This window comes from Dipteris shenzhenensis, chromosome 16 (genome assembly GCF_047967505.1).
Source record: "Dipteris shenzhenensis isolate YYH24624 ecotype China chromosome 16, Dip_SZ_1.0, whole genome shotgun sequence".
Taxonomy (NCBI): Eukaryota; Viridiplantae; Streptophyta; class Polypodiopsida; order Gleicheniales; family Dipteridaceae; genus Dipteris; species Dipteris shenzhenensis.
The window spans coordinates 19203402-19217109 of NC_141611.1; the positions used below are offsets into that span (position 1 = coordinate 19203402).

The 13708-nt window shown below is 39.7% G+C and overlaps 1 protein-coding gene across 1 annotated transcript; it reads left to right on the forward strand.

Moving 5' to 3' along the window:
• Positions 1 to 7619: 7619 nt before the first annotated feature.
• On the forward strand, positions 7620 to 8715 carry LOC147892658 (uncharacterized). The gene is made up of 3 exons (XM_087386739.1): positions 7620 to 7992; positions 8410 to 8453; positions 8685 to 8715. Exons 1-3 carry the CDS (start codon positions 7654 to 7656, stop codon positions 8704 to 8706), a joined length of 405 nt encoding a protein of 134 aa, XP_087242865.1. The 5' UTR covers positions 7620 to 7653; the 3' UTR covers positions 8707 to 8715.
• Positions 8716 to 13708: the final 4993 nt, after the last annotated feature.

Below are 13708 nucleotides of genomic sequence, written 5' to 3' on the forward strand. Positions count from 1 at the left end.
TTCTTCATGATATGGGGCACCATGATATTACATGCAGCTCCCCCATTGATACACACACTTTTGACATGGCAATTATCTATGATGACATCTACTGTATGTGGGTGCTAATCAATTTCTTCAGAGATAGTACCTTTCCCTTTTTCTTGCTCCTCCTCATTGAGAGCCCTTGCTACAGCTCACATCTCACCTTAGGGCTTAATGTTATTAGTTGAGGGAGCGTGATGCTCAAAGACTATGAGCAAGGTCCTAAACGACCGAATAGTCCTCTTGCCCTGAGCTGATAGGAAAATCCAAGGGTGAGACCATTTGCTCCTGTGAGATCTTTTAGTCTTCTCTGTTGGTGGGTCTGCCATCTCAGCATTTGAGGGCTCTAAGAAGGACATCTTCTTCCTGGGGCGGCCTGGTCCACGGTTTGGAGAGGGGTCCGAGGTGGTACGACTTCTTTTCCCGAGGTCAAGGATCTCTACATCAGAATCCTCAGTGCCTGATTCACTTAGAAAATTAACCCTTGGAATATTGGGGCATTCCGTGTGATAATGACCCTTCTAGTGGCACTCGTAGCACACAACATTGGCACGTTCTCTTGGAGGGCGATTGGCTTGATTTCTGATGCCCACCATCTCAAGCCGACATTCAGGGCCTTGGCTAGGTCATTGACTCCAGGTTCTTCAGCACGAGGGGCCAGGGGAGTAGGAAGGAGGGGGGATCGTCGGCTAGGCTCGGGAAATCTTCCAAGCGGAGGTTGATGATATACTCCTTGTTGAGGGTAAGCATCTAAGGGAGGACCATACATTTGAGGTGGAGGCGTACATCCCTGATGAGGGGTGGGGGTATGCCCCTGAGTTAGACCCCCCAAGTTGTTGTTGGAAGAATTGAGGGGGTTGTGGAGGGATAATCATCTTCTTTGAAGCAGGGTCAGAGACTGAACTTTATCAAACTTTTGAGCAATCTCATGTGCTAGCACCATAGTTTCTGAATTCTCCCATTTAAGCTTGAGGTGGAATTCATCACTTGCTCCTGCTACAAGGTAGCCCAGCACATGCTGAGTCATTCCAGCTCAAAATCCAAGATTGTCCTCCTACGTGGCAATTAATGGTCTAGGAGCATAGCCACTCGATCCACATATCGATGCGCCATCTCACCTTCTGACTGCTTCAAGTTTGCCACTTGCAAGTACACATTCTCCAGCTCCTCTTCTTTGTCGAAATACTCAATCATCACTACTGTTAACCTTGGCTAGCTTCGGCGAACGTCGTCGGCCTGCTTCTCATACCACACTTGAGCCAAACCCTCTAGAAATGTGGAAAGAACCAATAGCCATCTATCTTCAGTAAGAAAGTTGAGAGAAACACAACGGTGCTTGAAGGCCACAAGATACTCATTTGGATTTTCTCCACAGAACACGAGAATGTTCTACACCCCCCCCCACATGGGCCTATCCTACATGGAGGGAATAATCCAATATAATATCCATCTCCACCGATTTTATACTACTTCTACCATGGTCCTTGGGCCATATCTCACTAAATGCAGGAGTGGGACCACCTAGGTGGAGGGGTGGTGCATGGAGGATCCATGCCACCTTATCATTTTATATTATTACTACCATGGATTATGTACAACACACCTTATGGGTCCTCTTACATGGAAGGGTGGCACATAGTCATGCCCTACCACCTCAACCCTGGGCCTTATGCACACCATATTTTATTATACTATTGCCACACATACAAGTGCACACATATTTATGCCTTATACTTTGGTCAAATTTATCCATAACAATACACATAGAAATTAGGGCTACTTGTTGAAGGAGAAGGCCAAGCCATTTTTTATATGTTCTTGAAAATTGAAGTCCACTCCCTTTGGAGACCAAATAAGAGTTTTTTGCCCCATTTGTCAACTTATTTCATGCTCTATTGCACAATGGTTGGCATAGCTTTTGTGAGTAGCACGGTGGAAGAATTTATCATTGGGGGTAGAATTTGCTTTTAAAATCAGAGAATTGTGCTTCTAAGTAAGGAAATTCATGATATCGGATGCGTGAATGCACGGTTGGTGAAGTATTGATGCATTTAGAGCGCTTGAAATAAGGTTCTACCGTAAATTTGAGTTGGAGCATGCATAGGATAGTGTGAATGCCCAAATTTGGATGTATTTGATGCCCAAAAGAGAAGGATAAATTTGAGTTTGGCAAATCATTGCAAGTGCAAGCTTGGAAAGCATTCAAGGATTGTTTGATGCCAAGTACACGCATTCAAAACAAGTGGAAAATAGCATGAATGCATTAGTATATGCTTGAATTAATCCCCAAAAGTGGACTGGTGGATCATACAGGTGTACCGACATTGCATAGTGATTCCATGAGTGCTATTCAGCTAGCACGAAATCTAGTCTTTCATGCAAGACCAAACAGATTGAGGTCAGGTACCATTTCATTAGGGAGGTACTTGAGGACAAGCACATAGAGCTTGTCAAGGTTCATCCAGATGATAACCCCACAGATATGCTGAATGAAGAGTCTACCTAGTCAACGATTTGAGTATCGTCATGTATTGATGGGCACTAGATAGTGTGCTCACTGGCTGTTCTCCCTTAAAAGCACATTGGCCTTTAAGTGCGAGGTTGTGGGGGTTGAAAGCCATTGTGCCTTAACCTCGGTTATGTACAATACTCTCTCTCTCTCTCACACACACACACACACACACACGCACGCACGTGCACACACACACACACACACATATCTATATATATATGGATGACATAGAAGATTAGGGTGTTCTGCACCCACCAAAAACTTGTGTGGCTCTCTTTCTCAGACGAAGTGAGTGGGAATTACTGTGGAGAAAATCTAAAAAAGATTCCTCACTTTGGGTCTTGTTGAATTACATTTGGGGATAATTGTGTGCATAAAGCTTGGGAATCAAGCATGACTAAAATATCTCAACTCACCAAAATTATAGGTAAGAAATTTTCCAAAGACAATTATAGTGTTTAGTCTTATTGCATGGAAAATGTCCTTATGATCAAGGGATTATGGGGCTTGATTATGAGAGAAGATGAATCCCACAAATTGCCATGGGAGGACTCATTGGATGAGGATAAATTGGCATTTTAGAACTTGGACTGAGAAGGCATGGAAGGTGTTTGGTCTTATTGCATGGAAAATTTTCCCATGAGCAAAGGATTATGGGGCTTGATTATGAGAGAAGATGATGTCTTACTATCCATTACTTTGAATGGATTGGGGCCTCAATACAAGTCTTTGGACACTTCCATCTCTATTAGAGGCACTCTGCCTAATTTTGAAGAGCTGGTTTCTTTATGCATGATAGAAGAGTGAAGCTTGGGCTCAAAGGATCAAGTAGTAGTGGAAGAGACAATTTATCTACCATAGGGAAGGTAGAAGTGATTTGAGAGGGCAAAGTGGGACCCTCATATCCTTATGAACACACTATGGACATAAATGAATATGTGCCAAGATTGGTCACATGCCAAGAGGAAGGGGAAGAGCCCCAAACCATGGTAGAGGAAGGGCCAGTCACGTGCAAGAAGCTGGAAAGTTGCATTATATATATTGTGAAAATTTTGCTCATTATAAGAGAGTTTGCTATGCCAAGGAAAATCCTCACCATGGAGGCCATGTTAGACTACATCAATATAACAATTATGTTGGGCAAAGGGAGTATGATTATGAGCAAAGGCATGGATCTCATTTGTTTAGCATGGAACATGCTATGGGAAGCATGTCATGCCCTTCACAAAGTGATGATTAGTTTATTGACTTAGGTGCCACCAATCATATGAACTATCATGGAGAATGGTTCACTCATGAAGATTAGATGCCAGATGGATGCTACGTTAATTTTACAAGCAAAAACCTATGAGCACATTTATCTGAGTGTGTTTTTCGAGAGATTTAAAATTTTGTATTTCTTTAGGAAACATGGTTTTTACACTTTTATTTTCACTAGAACTAGATCCCTTATCATAAAAATATACAGAATAGTCACTCATTCATTTTTACATAACATAAATTTCCTTATTCATAGACATCCTTTGCACCCCTATTATTACCTTTAAAAAGTGTTGAAAAACAATTCCTTTAAGAAATATCCCTCATAATCACTCTCAATGTAATAATATGATACATATATAATTACTTATTAAACACACTTATATCAATATGACATGAGCTTTCTAGTATTTTAATAGCATAAATAATAAGATATTTATGGATATGTATTAACATGGTCTTATATATCACTCTCATTAAATACATGTAATATTTAATACTATATATGCAAGATTTTTCAAAATATTACTGCATAGATGTGCTCAAATGGGGGTTTTCAATCAATTTGAGTGGTTGAATGACTATATTTTGACATTGGATGTGAAAGTTATGCCACTTTTAAAAGTGTTGTCATGGTAGTTTCGAAACTACCTTGGAAGACCTACTTCAAAGGGGTTTCGCTGGCGAAACTACCTTGATCAATAAGGTTTCTTCCCTTTAATTGAACGATGGAGATAGTTCTTCCACCAACTGAGGACCTAGACGATGAAGAAACTTTAGATTCACCAAAATTTATATTTAGATGAGAAGAGTCCACACATTAGGAACAAACAAATATTTTATCAAAGTCATCTCCGCATCCCTACCAGCCTTGTTGCTGTAGATAAAGGACTCCAAAATACTATAGGACCCTACTGACATAGCCAGGAAAGTTGCATTGTAGGGACAAAATATTCCAATCTACACCATGAATCACCTTTTATATGCTTGGATTTGCAAAAACATCCCATCGTTCAGTACCAATGAGGCTTCACATCTCTAACATGTCAATGATGAAGTCTTCCAAAGGTATTGAAATTTGCATTCAAGTGAGTCCTTGGAAAGATCTGAATTGGTGATTACAATATTATATAGAGCCTCCACAATAAAACAGTGATACTTCTTAGATGGATACAAAGGCCATGAGGTTCCACATAGCACCAAATAGATATAAAAATAAATCATTTATTGCTTGCTAAAGCAAGCACACTCGAAGAAAAGCACATCTAGTTCTTGGGAGATCATTTTCAGTTTATTTATCGTCCATGAGTTTTAGTTTGGTAAACTTCTAGTTCTATTACAGCTTGCATCGAAAGTTCATTTCCCTCTCCATTATGTGTGTTTGCTAGCCCTCGTATCGTTGGGGTTTGCCTTTAAGGTACAATCAAGCATTTAGTTGTTGAGACAAGCTTTGGTTGGTCTTTGAGGTGAAATTCTAAGGTTGCAACACATATCTACTAGGAGATCTTTCTAGTACATTTGAGGGCATCCTCTAGCCTAGTATAGGCCTTGACAATGAAATCTATTACTTGAGCATGGTGCTTATAGCATGGGAACTTTGTTGATATTTGTTTACCTCTTTTTTTTTTGCTCAAATGGCAAAACAAAATCCGGATGATGTATTTCAGCTACTTGCCTAGGATCGGATGGCACTAGCTATCCTCTTTGGAGTTTTTGTATCTACAATTTGTTGCTTGCCAAGGGAATTTGGGATTATGTTATAGGTGATGAGTCCTATCCTGATCCTATAGCACCAGGTACTCCTCCATAGCAATGGAGAGTCGAGGTGGTGGTGCAGGAGGGGTGCAAGTAGTGGGAAACAAGGACAACAAGCTACAACAGCTGGGAAAGCACCTACAGGTATTACTCATGAGGTCCTATAGCACCAGGTACTCCTCCATAGCAAGGGGGAGTCGAGGTGGTGGTGCAGGGTGCAGGTAGTGGGAAACAGGGACAACAAGCTACCCTAGCTGGGAAAGCACCTATAGGTATTACTCATGAGCAAAGGAGGTAGGATACAGATAATGCTCAAGCCTTGTATTTGATTCCCCTAAATATCGAGAGGTTTATTGTCCCTCATATCAAATTCTGTTGAGCTGCTAAAGCTGCTTGGGAAATTGGAAAATATGTATCAAGCTCGTAATGAGGCAGGAGTCTGTGCATGTAGATGAAGGTGACTCTATGCAAGAACATGTCACCAAGATTCAAGATTTGCAAGAGCAACCTTTGAACTCATTCCAGACTCATAGCTTGTCACAGTTACTTTGAACTCGTTGTTGGAGTCTTATCTTTCTTTTCATACATCTCTTAACCTTTTGATGTGAGGGAATCAAAACTGCCTCACTTTTCAAGAGTTGTTAGCACTCTTGTTGTAGGAAGAGCAGACGCAAAAGAATATGGCTTTGCATTCTCATTGTAAGGAGCATGTTTTTTGGCAAAGGATAAGGGCAAAAAGACAGTTTAGCCAAGTCATGCCTCTAGTAGTGGTGGTTTTGGACATGCACACGAAGGTGGAAAAGATAAAAATGATGCCTCAAATCCTTTCGAAAAGATAAAAATGATGCCTCAAAGACTTTCAAGAAAGGCATTACCATTATTGTAAAAAGCATGATCATCACATAAGTCCATGCCCTAAGAGCCTTGTAAAAGAGAAGAAGAAACAATTGAGTATGGCAGTTTAAGGCTCAACTCATCATGCAGGTTTTGATGATACTCATGTTCATTTGTTGAGCATGATTGGGTCTTATTTACTTGCAGCTATGATGTTTCTAAAAGTTATTTTTAATGCGAATGAAACAACTGAGACATGGTACTTTGATAGTGGTGCTTCTCAACATGTCACCTCACATAAATCTTTCTTTTTTATGGCATGCTAGGTTTGGGAATGTACAATGTAGTAGCCTTATGCTATTGGAGAAGCTTAATATGGTTGATGCTTTGCCTCATTTGGAGACTACTCCAAACAAAACATGTGAGGGTTGTATTTTGGGTAAAATACATCATTTTTCCTTTTGTAAGAATGGTGCGATCCGGGCCAGATGTAAATAACAGCTTGTCCATATTGATGTTTGTGGACCCATGTGCATTGATCTCTTGGAGGTCATATTTTTTATGTTGCATTCCTAAATGACTTCACATGTTTTACATGAGTCTTTTCTCTTACGCAAATGTCTGAAGTTTAGAACGTGATCAAACACTTTGTCGCCTTGGTTGAAAATGAATCTAAATGCTCATTGCAAGCTCATCCATTTAGATCGAGGGGGGAATATCTATCCAAGGCATTACAACAATTTTTTCTTGAGAAGGGCTTTACACATTAGTTTAGAGTGAGATATACTCCTCAATAGAATGGGACGGCTGAAAAGAAAAAATAATCACTTTCAGAGATGCATGCTAAAGGCAAAAGGGTTGTCACACACATTTTGGAATGAAAGCCATCATATGCTCAAATCGTATTTTGGACAAGTGTCCCACATAGGCACTTAAGGTAATGACACCTTATCAAGCATGATTTGGTTGTAAGCCCGATGTGAGCTATTTTCATACATTTGGTTATGTAGCATATGCACATATGCCTCAAGAGTTTCATGGTAAATGATGACAATGTAAAAAAAGTGCATCTCTATTGGCTACCACTAGTCAAAATGTTACATTTTTTGAAAATGCAAATGTGCCCGTTGCTAGTTTTGGCAGAAATCATGGTCCTTCTAAACCCTATGATGGGCTGCTACCCTCAGCTGCTAAAGATCGTGCCATGCCCAAGACATAGGCTGCCCAGATTTGATCCTCAGTCAGGCCTCCTCACAGGCAAGAGTGACATGAATTTAGTCAACTTGTTTCTGAAGCTCTTTGGATGCTGTTCAGAATACCAACTTTTCATCAAGCTGATGCTATTTCAGGCTATTTGTTGTCTCTCAGCCATTCTGTCTCAGGTCAATGCTTCCATGATCTTGATAGCAAAGTCAGGGATTTTTCATAGCGTTTTGACAAGATTTGGAAACGTTATGATGGAAATGCCACAAATTATGATTTTTATTTGGTCCATGTTGATGTTCCTTGTTGGCTCTGAGAAGAGCCTTGCAACCTTACTTTGGGTTAAGCAATACCTTATCCAAAGCCTGTTAATTGCATCGAATGGCCTTGACAAGTATTTTCAAGTAAGCCCTTCGGTAGAGTCGAGTGAATTCTCATATTTGAAACCGTTTGTACTCGTTTGAACATCTTCATGAGCTGCCAAAGGGGTCTCATACCATCACTTCTTCAATTCGAATTCCATGTCATAGCTCTTTTGAAAAGAAATAAGCACTGTCTTCAGTTTGTTAATCAGATAGCAATAAATTACAAACCCAACAATTGGTATGAGAGCAATTCGGTTCAGTGGGTATGTCACATGTGACAATATAGAGCAAGTCAATCGTGAGGACCTGTGATTAATTGTTGTCAGAGTGTAGTCCTTGAGAGTTTGTGAGAACACAGTTTGTTCTGCTAAGACCGTGGTATAGGTCTGCGAATCTTGAGAATCTACAACATTGTGGAGAGTCTGAAGCACCTTTTAGTGTGTTTGTGGGAAGCAGCATATTATGTGGGATCCTTTGCACTGTGCCTATCATGGATTCAAGTAAGATTGCCCACCTGGAGCTCTTTGTTCAGTTCTGTGAATCCAATCAAGCCGTGCTACAAGATCCTTCTTTGTGAAACTACCTGGAAAAGCTTGATACCCAATTACCCCCGTTAAGCTCAGTTTTTTCATTTCTATGAAGGTCTTGGTGTTTTGAGGTAGCTCTGATAGTAGCTCAGCGGCCCTATAGGCTTCATTCTTCTGAAACGTGGGGTTTGCAACTTTTGTCAGCTGTAGCAAAAAAACAGAATGATGGGAAGAGCAGCAAATTATGAAGGTCAGCGTGAATTTTCTTCTCTGATTATGCTAGCAAAGGTTTTGGGTAGCTTTGAATATGGGATGCTACCATCGTTGACACTTGCGTGCTTTGCAATTCTAAATTTTTGAGAGGCTAGCGTTACAGTTTTACACTGCTCTAGCTGAACAGTATATTATTGATGATGAAGGAAATCTTTCTCTGATAATTTTTTTTGTAGAATTGGCAGATGAAAGTCCGATTGTTTGACAAGATTGTGCCCTATGAAATCAACAGACTGCTTTTTGTGGGTCTTGCCCTATTTGGGTGACCTTCGTTCTCTAGCATGCGTTGTGCATGGTCAGACTTTTCTTTTCAGTTTAGTCTTGTGTGGACAGGTTTCATGTGGTGTTCTGCAGATGTTCTTTACTTCTATGATCGGGCATTTCTACTGTAGTTTGTTTTCTTTGTTGTTTTCTGGTTCCCCTCCTCTTCTCATGGGGGGAATGTTGGAATCTTGACCTTTGGTGGAGCCTTTGCTTTGGTATTAGAGTAAGTTTATGAGGGGTGAAAAGTCTCGTGAATGTTGAATTGCTCTTGGAGCCTTGAAGAAGACATGCAACATGGCAGCCTATCATGTATTGCTTCGCTTGCTAAGTATGTCTACCTTTAGTTTTTCAAAAAAAATTGTTACCTCATTTTTCTTCTCTTTCGTTAATGGGTTCACATTCCTTTTGACCCCGGTAGTTCTCACAACTTTGTTAATCACAAACTTGTGACACTTAGTGATCACACCTATGAGGGGCAACTTCCAGCTGGGAAGCAGCTTTGGGATCGCAAGGTGGATCGAGGATTCAAGCCTATGAGGATATTTTGGAGTGCTATTTTATATACTTGGATCATATAGACTTGTTGTTGGGCATTGAATGGTTTAAAACCCATGATGTCCGATTTGATTGGGAATCTCATTCTCTTTCTCTTTTGCACGAGGTCACCTGTCTTTTGATATAGTGTGATGATATACATCCCTCTGAGGGACCTGAATTTCTACCTACCAAAATTATTGTAAGCTTGTTGTTTTGATCTAGAAAGATAATATCCTCATGTGATTTTGCCATGATGAACCAAGTGTGTGCATAAGATAAAACGTTTATATATATTTGCAACAACATGGAAGAGATAACAAAAAGTCTTTATAAGTTTAATGTAAAAAGTGGTGCAAAAATTATAAGCTAGTGACCTAATTAGGGCAGCATGTGAGTGCAACTATCTTAAATCAATTATCAAATTTCCAAGTAATTTAAAAATATATGATACTACCCACTATCAAGGTATTAATATGGAATCATATGTGTGAATCTTAGTACTGATGATAGAGCCAGGTGGATTGACTCCATTAGGTACTAATCAGGTTATCTAGGCAAGGGTTGAACTAGCTTATTGGAGTTCAATCTCCTCTAAGATGTTCTAATCTATGAATAGACTACATGTTGATCCAAGAAAATGTAGCAAAATGTTTATTTTTTTTGTTTCTTTTATGTGCTAAGTTTGCAGATGTAACAGAATCAATAGTGGTTCTCATGATGAGGTTTGAACGGGTAGGTCAAAACTTACATGTGATTGAAACAATGCATATAGCATAGAATATTGAACACTTTTCCTTTTTATTACTTGTGAATTGCTTTTGGGATCACAAGTCATGGCAATTGGAAGATTGGACTAACTTTAATGATGATGTGGCGGGGTGCAGTTGAGGTGGAGATGTGAATGCCGCATGTTACTATGATATACTATGCTGTGACTATGCTTACAAAGGTGCTAGATGTGCTATGTGTCACTATGGTGACTATGTTGTGCAAGAGTTAAAAATTGCCATGTCAATTTATGAACATTGGTTGATGTGTCACATGGTAGAGTGCCATGTGGACTATTGAGTGTCTTTGTTTGTATGGTCTATATGGTATGTGCTTTCTATCAAGTTTATCTATGTGTGCCTTGTTATAGGTCATAGGTCTAGTCCATGTCTATCTATGTTTAGTAGGAATGCTAAGTGTAGGCTAGTAAGCATTGGGCTATAGGAGCTAGGCACTAAGCAAGAGGACCTTATAAAATAGCAGGTCGTAGGTAGTGATAATGCTAGGAGTAGAGTTTGGTAGTAGTAAAAAAATTGATAGGCATACTATAGGTAGGGTAGCATGGGGTTGTAGGTGTTTGTGGAGGAAGCACTAGTTAGGTGTTGGTAGAGCATCTAGGTGAGTCTATATTGGTGTTGCACTAGATAGTAGGTTAGGGCTAGCTATAGGAGCTAGGGTGAGATTTGTTGCTTGTGGTATAGAGTGGTATAGATAGTAGAACTTAGAGTAGGTCTCAAGGTAGCAGCAATAGAGAGACATTCAAAGAGGCTAGCTAGTAATCATGTGGAGGCAGTTGATGTGAACTACATGGAGGAGCTACAACTGTATGCTATCTGCCTTTGTGTTATAGTGGCTATTCTATTTGGCATCTCTTTGTTATGGTCCTTTGCTTTCTTCTAGTCCCACAATGCACATCAATGCCTATTGTGTTTGCTATGTTGTTATGATAGTAGGTCTACTGTGTAGCTACATTGAGTAGTGATAGCTAGGTGTTAAAGATAGTGTAAATTACACTATCCAAATAGGACATAGGGGCAAACCCTAACCCTAACCCTAACCTTGCAAATACTAAAAAAGAAGCTATCTCAACGATTCAACTAGATTGTCAAATAATGGAAATCTAGGAACATAACAACTTAAACGCTTTGATAAAAGATAGCTTGAGCATGGAGATTTAGATTGAGATGTTATAAAAAGAAAAATGTTGAGGAAGTAGTTGAGAGAGGACTACACATGGTATTTAACTATACACTCAATGTATTAAGAACATGAGGAAGGATATATACGTTTTAACCCCTTGGGGTTAGGGATTGTCCCCTGATGCCCTTATAGTTCTCTCTAGAATAGTGCAATTTACTCTAAGGGAAGCCTTCTTGAAAAGGTTCAACATAGGTTTAGCATGCAAGATATGATGTTGAAGCTCAATAGAATTAAGAAAAAATATGGAGAAAATGTGTATTACTTTCTAGCCCAAATGAGGGTACTCAAGAATCAATTAGATACCACCAAAGTTGAGATAACACCTCGTTTATGGTGTAGGGTTGAGAAACACAAATCTAAAAAAGGATGTATGACAAATTGCTACACAAGGTAATTGTGATTGAGAAGGGGCTCATTAGTGAGCCCAAAGGTAGTCTTCATTGTGGATAGCAAAGACAAAGAATAAGAACAATAGCTAGTGGCCAAAAAGGCCTCAATAGAGGTCAAAAGGGAGAAGATGAGAAAGCTTCTCAAGGATAGGGAAATAAGAGGAGCTCCAAAAAAAGGCAAAGTTTGATAGCAACAAATGAATGTAGGTTGAGATGATATTGCAGCATATATAATTGTTTAGGCCATATTATTGAAGAATATAGTTCAAGAACAAGAAAAAGGACTTTAGGGGTCCACTAATAAAAAATGGAAGGAAAAATGCCCTATAAACATTGGATAGACCCAAGAATGGCAACATTGTAGGTTTCTTTTACAAGAAGGGAGGTCGCAAGAAGAAGGATTTAAAACTTTGGAAAAGGCATTTAGATGTGCTACAAAGGACATATGAAAAAGATGAGTAGGGATCAATTGTAGGCCTAGTTTTGGCACATATTAAAGTAGGTTCAGGTCAGCATACACTAGCCGGTGATTGAAATTCTGACAATCCTAAACCAGTCCCACTACAAGGCATAGGCCCTTTTCCAATGAAAATATCGATGCTTTTTACATTAAAATTTCTCTTTTTACGGGCACAAACGTCACTATTAAAGTAGTTAAAAGCGTCCAAAAAGAATGGCTGCTATAAACCGTCGCTATATAGTGACGGTTATAAATGTCGCTATATAGCAACACTAATAATCGTCGCTATATAGCAACACTGGTAAACGTTGCTATATAGCAACGATTAACAGAATTTAAAAAAAAAGCATTAATGGGGCAAAACAGGGCCATAGCAAGCCCTGTTTTGCCCCACTAATGTTTTTTTTTAATTACAAAAAAAAGTCTTTTATTACAAAATTTCCCTTGCGGAAAGGGTGATACAAAATCGCTCAAATGAAATGATCGAGCAACAAAAGCATATACATGTCGAACATATACAACATTGTTTGTTACAAAATTACCCTTTCTAAAAGGGTGATATAAAATCGCTCAAACGAGCGGATATACAAAATGACATATATGGCGAAGTATATACAAACTGCTACTACTACTACTACTCATTTGAATCGTCCTCGTCATCCTCGTCTTGTTGGCGTGTTCCTTGGTCCTCGTGAGCTATGTCTTCTCCCTGACCCTCGTCACGTGCATCTAATCCCTGGCCCTGGTGATTGCTCGCCTCCGGTGATGGGACGCTCGAGCTTTGAACCTAAGAGTGAACCATATAAATTGAAAACTAGATTGAAACTTATAGAATAAAATAATTTAAAAAGTGAGATTACAAATAGGAGTAGACTTATACTATGCAAGCAGCCACCTCAGCCCAATCGACCGTCACTCCCATTGCCTCTTGCTCTATAAACCACGGCTTTGTTCCTATGTGAAACGTGTGTCACATCTCTGCATCTGTAGGAAGACGACCCATCGCAGCTTACTATGGATCCAATTTACAAGAGTTAGAGTTAGATAAAGTGCATGTAATATGTAGTAAAACAAAATATAACAATACATTAAATGAGAAGAAGTAGACTTACCATGGTTGCCTCGAACGCCAACCGTCCGCCTGCACCAAAGTGCGAAGTACCTACAGTGTCCAGCCGTCTCCTCGCAGCCCTCCTCTTACCCTTGAACATTTCGGGATGGTCCCTATTTTATTTCTTGAAGAACTTCCAATCAGTTTTGTCTGCCTAGCTGGGTTTAGTTATCCCCTTTGTGATGGAGGTACGCAAGGTTGATCTACGATGCTTCAAGACCAAACC